The 7,804-nt window shown below is 44.6% G+C and overlaps 1 protein-coding gene across 1 annotated transcript; it reads left to right on the top strand.

Annotated features, from left to right (window-relative positions):
- Positions 1–4,230, top strand: SOST (sclerostin). The gene is made up of 2 exons (XM_066567071.1): positions 1–220; positions 3,812–4,230. The coding sequence occupies exons 1-2, from the start codon at positions 1–3 to the stop codon at positions 4,228–4,230; spliced, it is 639 nt and encodes a 212-aa protein (XP_066423168.1).
- The last annotated feature ends 3,574 nt before the right edge of the window (positions 4,231–7,804 follow it).

The raw sequence follows: 7,804 nt of genomic DNA, 5'->3' as shown, positions 1-7,804 counted from the left end.
ATGCAGATCCCTTGGGCTGTGTGTGCTGTCTGTGTCCTGACACAAATCCCACTTCACTCTGTGCAAGGGTGGCAGATGTTTAAAAATGATGCTACAGAAATCATTCCTGAGATCACTGAAAATCCAGAAACACCAATGGAGCCGACTTTCAGCAACAACAACACCATGAACCAGGCAAAACATGGAGGAAGACACATACAACAGACTCCAGACCTCAGTGGTAAGAAAAATATCATTATTTCTGTTTGCAGTTTGTAAAAGAATACTTGTTATCATCTATGTTTGTTTATGAACACTTTTGGTGTGGCCCAACTGCTTTAAGTGACAGGGATTTGCACCTGCTGCTGAAGAAGTATGAATATAAACATTAGGGAGAAAATATTGGAGTTTACTGATGCAAATATCAGCTCTCTGTTGAACATTGCTACTCTGCAGGCAACTCCAAAACATCAAACCTGTAGTAGTAGGTATTACTTAACACTTCTCTGTGTTTTGTGAGGAAAAATCACAAATTCTCTTTCCCTCTTTAATATTAGGATGGGGGAAGGGTTGGCAGTGGAGACAATGACAGAAATTTGTAATATTTAGGAACATCCACGCCAGCTGTGGCTAAGATCACACCAAAAGGGGCACATTGAGGTTGTGTTCAGCTAAATGGGAGAAATGTTTTGCTCACTGGCAGACAGATCTTCAGCCAGGTTCCAGCAGCCAAAATGCTCCAAGATCCATTGTCACTCGAGCAAGTGTCTAACTTTAGCAGTGATGCAGGACTCCACCAGCCTTTTGAGGAGAGACAGGAGATGGCAAGCTCACCCCAAACAGAGAAAGGTAGCTTTAAAAAAGTTTTCCACTGGAAAATAGAGCAAGTTTGGTCCTCCGGACACGCAGCACAGGCACAGATCAAACTTAGAATTTCGGCTGTTGTGCATTGCAGATCTGAGCCAGCCTCCTTTTTCTGGGGGCAGCTTGAAGGCAATTGTGAATTTCTGCTGCAGCTGTCCTTAGGGCATTTAAAACCAGAGGGTTAACAATATTTAAAAAAAAAATTAAAAAGTAATGCTTTTGACAGTGTGGCCTTAAAAGTTTCCCATATTCCTAAGAGGGGGAGCACTGAGTTCCTCCCAGGCAGCCCCACCAGGGCAGAGCAGGTTGGTTTTCTTGTCTCATCTCAACACCTTCATTTTTTAGCCTCTTCCTACTCTGCCACCAGCTGGGAACCTGCCCCACTGATTTGTGCTTATTTTTCCAAGTGGAAAGCACAGTCAGATAAGAAATCAAAGACTGAAGGAGACTGGGAGGTGTTTAAGACACACAATGGTCTCTTGTATATTTATTTTGGCATTTTTAACATGGAGAATCAAAACGATGATCCAAAGTGGCCAGACCTGGAACAGATGCACCAGACCATGAGGGATTTCACACCTGCACACTGACAGGACAGGACAGAAATGCACAAATATCACCTGCAGAGCTGAGGCAAGTGCCTGGATATTGAACTGCCTGTGCTTTATGGAGGTACAACGCACCTTATTCCACACATTCTATTTATTTACAGACAAACATAATTTTCTTAGCTGCTTAGGGAACTTGGGAGTGTTAGACTGAAGTGCATGTGGGGTACAGTTGCAGGTATTTTTGTCACAGCTGGCAAGGATTGCTTAATTCCATTAATGCAGTCCTTCAAAATTAAAAAAAAAAATGAAATCTTGCTAGCTGTACTTTGACAAATATAAATCTGAGCACTGAAATTCCCGTTTCTGTACTTCACAGGAAAACCAAAAATTAAAATGTCTGTACAAATACTGTTGTGGTTTGACCCTGGCCCAACACCAGGCACCCACAAAAGCCACTCACTCACCCTCCCCTGCCACAGCTGGGCAGAGGAGAGAAAAATCAACAACAACAAAAATCTGTCAGATTATAGCACTTGATAAGAGAGGGAGAGAAACTGAGCTGGAAGTTTGGAGGTTTGAGATAAGGACCAGGAGAAAAACATTCCAAGGGCAAAACAGACTTGGCTTAGAGGTACAGAGTGACTTTAATATTAACAGAATCAGAGGAGGATAATGAGAAGTCAAATAAACCCTTAAAAACACCTTTATTCCCCAAAATTGTTCCTCCTTCCCACTGACAGCTCAGGCAGCCAGGGCATGGAGGGGTCTGGGTTAGGGTTTGGGTTTAGGTTAGGGCTTGGGTTTAGGTTAGGGTTTGGGTTTAGGTTAGGGCTTGGGTTTAGGTTAGGGTTTAGGTTTAGGTTAGGGTTTGGGTTTAGGTTAGGGTTTGGGTTTAGGTTAGGGTTTGGGTTTAGGTTAGGGCTTGGGTGCTTTCTCAAAGCTGGCAGGGAAAGAGCCCAGAATGAAGGAAAGAGCAGGAAAGAAGGAAAGAGCAGGAATTAAGGAAAGCACAGGAATGAAGGAGAGAACAGGATTGAAGGATTACAGGAAGGGAAGATCAGGACTAAAGGGAGGAGCAGGATTTTAGGGAAGAGCAGGAATGGAAGAGCAGGACTGAAGGATTACAGGAAGGGAAGAGTGGGATTGAAGGGGAGAGCAGGACTGAAAGAACAGGACTGAAGGAAGGGAGGAGCAGGAATGAAGGATTACAGGAAGGGAAGAGCAGGACTGAAAGAACAGGACTGAAGGGAGGAGCAGGACTGAAGGATTACAGGAATGAAAGAACAGAATTGAAGGAAGGGAGGAGCAGGAATGAAGGATTACAGGAAGGGAAGAGCAGGACTGAAAGAACAGGACTGAAGGGAGGAGCAGGGTTAGAAGGGAAGAGCAGGGCTGAAGGGAGGAGCAGAAATGAAGGATTATAGGAATGAAGGATTACAGGAATGAAAGAACAGGATTTAAAGGAAAGAAAAGGATTTAAGGAAAGAGCAGGAATGGAAGAGCAGGACTGAAGGGAATAGCAGGAATGAAGGAAGGGAAGAGCAGGATTGAAGGATTACAGAAAGGGAAGAGTGGGATCGAAGGACTGCAGGAAGGGAAGAGCAGGATTGAAGGGAGGAGCAGAAATGAAGGATTACAGGAGTGGAGGAGCAGGACTGAAGGATTACAGGAAGGGAAGAGCAGGACTGAAAAGAGGAATAGAAATGAAGGATTACAGGAAGGGAAGAGCAGGAATGAAGGATTACAGGAATGGAGGAGCAGGACTGGAGGCAGGAGCAGGATTGAAGGATTACAGGAATGAAGGAACAGGATTGAAGGATTACAGGAATGGAGGAGCAGGGTTGAAGGCAGGAGCAGGATTGAAGGATTACAGGAGTGGAGGAGCAGGACTGCAGGATTACAGGAGTGGAGGAGCAGGACTGAAGGGAGGAGCAGGATTGGAGGATTACAGGAATGGAGGAGCAGGGCTGAAGGCAGGAGCAGGACTGCAGGATTACAGGAATGGAGGAGCAGGGCTGAAGGCAGGAGCAGGATTGGAGGAGCAGGGCTGAAGGCAGGAGCAGGAATGATTACAGGAATGGAGGAGCAGGGTTGAAGGCAGGAGCAGGAATGATTACAGGAATGGAGGAGCAGGGCTGAAGGCAGGAGCAGGAATGATTACAGGAGTGGAGGAGCAGGGCTGAAGGCAGGAGCAGGAATGATTACAGGAATGGAGGAGCAGGGCTGAAGGCAGGAGCAGGAATGATTACAGGAATGGAGGAGCAGGGCTGAAGGCAGGAGCAGGAATGATTACAGGAATGGAGGAGCAGGGCTGAAGGCAGGAGCAGGAATGATTACAGGAGTGGAGGAGCAGGGCTGAAGGCAGGAGCAGGACTGCGGGGAGGGAGCAGAGGCAGTAACGCGTTCCCTGTTCGCAGATGCCGCCTTCAGCTGCCGGGAGGTTCGCACCACGCGGTTCCTGACGGACGGGCCGTGCCGCAGCCTGAAGCCGGTGAAGGAGCTGCTGTGCTCGGGCCAGTGCGAGCCCTCGCACCTCCTGCCCAACTCCATCGGCCGCGGCAAGTGGTGGCGGCAGAACGCGCTGGATTTCCGCTGCATCCCCGCGCACAGCCGCACCCAGCGCGTCCTCATGGCCTGTCCCCAGCAGGAGACGCGGACTTACAAATTCCGAGCGGCCACGTCCTGCAAGTGCAAGCGCTACACCCGCTACCACAACCAGTCCGAGCTCAAGGACTTCGGCAGGGACGTTCCCCGGCCCCAGAAGAACAAGAAGCCGCATCTGGCCAGAGCCAGGAGTGGCAAATCCAACCAGCACGAGCTGGAAAATGCCTATTAGGAAGGAAGGGAGGAAGGAAGGAAGGAAGGAGGTGGCTCTGGGTTGTTGAGTTTGTGAGGTGCCCAGGATGAGGTGAGAGGTGAGAATCTGGCTCCCATGTTCTCAGAAGGCTGATTTATTATTTTATGGTATTGTGTTATATCAAAAGAACGCTGTACTAAAACTAAGAGAAAGGATACAGCCAGGAGGCTTAACAGGAATGAGAATGAAAAAGTCGTGACTGACTCCTCAGTCTGACACAGCTGATGGTGATTGGTCATTAAGTAAAAACAATTCACATGAAACCAATCAAACATGCGCCTGTTGGTAAACAATTCCAAAGCAGCAAAACAGGGAGAAGCAAATGAGATAATATTGGGTTTTCTCTCTGAGGCTTCTCATCTTCCCAGGAGAAGGAATCCTGGCGAAGGGATTTTTCAGAAAATGTGACAGTGGCACTGGGTGACACGGACGAGCAGCTCCAGAGGTTTGCTGAGCCATCAAAAAGCACTCAGAGGTTACAGCCTGGTGTTCTGACTGCAGGGGGTTCCAATTCCTTCTGCTAAGCTGAGTCAAATAGGCAAAAAATGGGTAAGATTGTAGCACTTAAGTGTGATAAAGAATGAGATAAAGGCAGCTGGAGGCACCTGTCACTACAGGACACGAAATAAAACAATGCGGACACGCAGCTCTCTCAAGGCAAAAAGAGAATTTTTAATTTCTGGCTCCAACATTTATGGGTTTCCAAAAGTGACCCTGGATTGGAGGGTGACAGTGCCACCTCTCCAATGGCACTGGACAAACCAACAGCCCATCAAATTTCTCCTCCCCCATAAAAGAATGCAGAACAATAGGTTATTTACATAAAGTGTGTGAGAAAGCTCGTTACAAGAATGTAAACAGCAGAAGGCTTAGAAAAACTTAAATATAAGTTTTTCAGGAGGGAAGGACCCTTCCGTGTGCCTGCTCTACAAAGAAATGAAAGTTTTCTCCCCCAGTCTCACGGGTTTGCTGCTGTCACTCACTTGTGTTGTCCTTCCTGCAGTTCAAAGAATTGCATCTTATCTTGCTCCCAGGACTGGGCAGTTATTTATGTCCTGTAAAACAAAAATACTGCAAGCATCCTGGACAATCAACCAGTGTTGCTGGGGAGAATTGAATTCTTGAGTTCACCAGAAAATATTTAGCATTAGACCATTAGATTATTAGATTATTGAGTTTACCCAAACACATTTAGCGCTAGATTTTAAATGTAAAACCCGTTAGTTTTATTGAGTTCATCAGAAAAATCAGGGTGGCAGGAGGTCCGTGGCAGTTTGTGGGTCCTGGATAAGCAGGGAGGCGGAGGAGAGTGGAGCTGGTGTGGGGACAGCCACACTTCGCTTTATTCCACTCATTTATGGGAAAAGAATCTTGGGGTCCCTTCCCCGGACCAGGATGCAGGACAAGGTTGAGATCAGGGAAGCACCAGGAGAGTCTCTGAAGGAGCCCTAGAAAGTTTGGGGCAGCAGGGATTTCAGGTTCTGGTGGATGAAGTCAAAATTGTTGGGAAATGAACCACGATCAGGTGTCCTCATGCACCAGGTGTTGCCTCTCAAACCAAAATGTGGCACTGCTGTTCTCAAAACAGAAGTGTGACAAATCCGTTTCATACCTTCAATTAAGAGATGATGGGGTCGACAAATTCAAAACTGAGATTTGGCAACTAAAAAATAATATTGGCTTAGGAACAACGATTTGTTCCAGTCAAATTCTCCCAAGTGGAGCAGATTTATGAACAAAATGCTCCTCTCAAACCAGATAAGCTCACTGATGTTTGTCCTGTAAGCAGCTAACATTATCCATAGTCTAGCATAGAATACACTGATTTTTTTTTATTTATTCCTTATTTCCTAGAACATGTTTGACTTTAATATCAGCTTAGATACACCCATTTACATTTTCTGTTCTGTAGAGTTTGGATTATCTGGCCACACGCTCTGTAGCAGTAAAACTGTGCAAACCAAGCTCTGGGAGCAAGGTGGTGGTTCTGCATGAAAAGTCATGAATTCCTCTAGAAAAGTCTTTAGGATATGCAGCTTTGGTTTTTTCCTCTAGTTTGGCAGCAGCTTTCCTTTACTTAGCTTCTCAACACTCAGAGTAATGTTTGTGTTTTCACATTAAAGGATATTGTTAGAAGGTCAAATGCTGTATACATCCTGTAGAATTTATGCTGAAATAATATAAACTGTGGAAATTTGAAATGTTGATAGATTTTTCAGTTATTTTATGTGGGACCAGAACCTAGAGAGAAAAGGTATCATTTCAGAGAGTGAATTATGTATTTATTTTTTTTTTCCAGAAAATTATTTATGCAATGTTTCAACTTGTAGAGAATGAGAAGTAATACTGCTTTTAAAAATATTAGTTTGTTGTTTTTAATTTTAAACACATTGTTGAATAAAGTAGAAACAATGATTAATTCTAGAACGACTCATTGATTTCCAGCTACAGTACCAAGCTGATTTCCTGCAAAGCCAAGGATTTACAGGACAGGCAGGGTGTCAAATCCAGTTTCTGGGATTAAAATTGAGATCCTCAATTCTACCAACCCACACATCAAAAGAAATTCCATCCTGGAGCTCCTTGCTCTGGTACAGGATGTTTCTCATGGAAAAGCTCTTCCTGGGCAGACGAGGAGCTCAGAATTATTTCCACATCCTCATTTCTGCTTCCCCCAGACATTCCCTGATTCTGTGTTCACAGCTGGATAAAGCCACCAAAGAAAACAACAAATCTGTGAACTGTCAGTCAAGAGATCTCGGTCGAAATCTGATTGCTTCGGATTTCTTCCATTGGAAAAAAAAAAAGAAAAAGAAAACCAGTGTGGGATCCCCTTTGCAAGGGCTGCCAAGCAACAGTTAAAATCTTTCACACTCTGGTATTGTAGAGCTGTGCTCGTTTTCATTTAGTCTTTAAGAAACATTTTCCAACAAAGTCAGAGAAAATTGAGCTTGGGCTGCCCATGGCAGGCAGGCCTTGCAGTGCAGATGGAAAATGAGCAGCTTTTCCAAGATAACCAGTATACAAGCTGTCTTTTCCTTACCATGACTTGATACATAAAGAACAATTTTAGGAGAAAATATCGCTTTTAAAACAAACTTCTCCTGCTGATTTGACTAGGGGGAAAAAGAATAAAGCCCTGCATAAAACCCCAAAGTAAACCATAAAAAAACACATAAAAACCCAAAGTAAACCATTGTCACAACTGCAACAACATTTTCTAAACTTACCTTTGCCTTCGATTTGAGGCTTAAATTTCAGAACTCAGTTTGAGCACTGCAAGCAGAGCTGAAGTGAGAAAAGCAGTTCAGCTCCCTGGAAAGCTGTTCCAGTCTATGGACAGTGATCTGCTGTGTGCTCCTTCTACAAAAGCAGATTGGATTAGATTATTAAATTATATAATGTTTTCTTTGGAATTGTAAATTCTTCAAATGAGAATGAATGTCTTTATTGTCATCTTTGCAATAAAGCAGCACAATTGTGCATTGTTTAGGTGCTGCTGAGTTATCAGCAGTAACAGGTCACTGCTTTTATCCAGAAAAGGAATCAAGTC

Source organism: Molothrus aeneus, chromosome 28 (assembly GCF_037042795.1).
Source record: "Molothrus aeneus isolate 106 chromosome 28, BPBGC_Maene_1.0, whole genome shotgun sequence".
Taxonomy (NCBI): Eukaryota; Metazoa; Chordata; class Aves; order Passeriformes; family Icteridae; genus Molothrus; species Molothrus aeneus.
The sequence above is the reverse complement of the archived record's forward strand: the minus strand, read 5'-3'. Positions and strand labels throughout refer to the sequence as shown.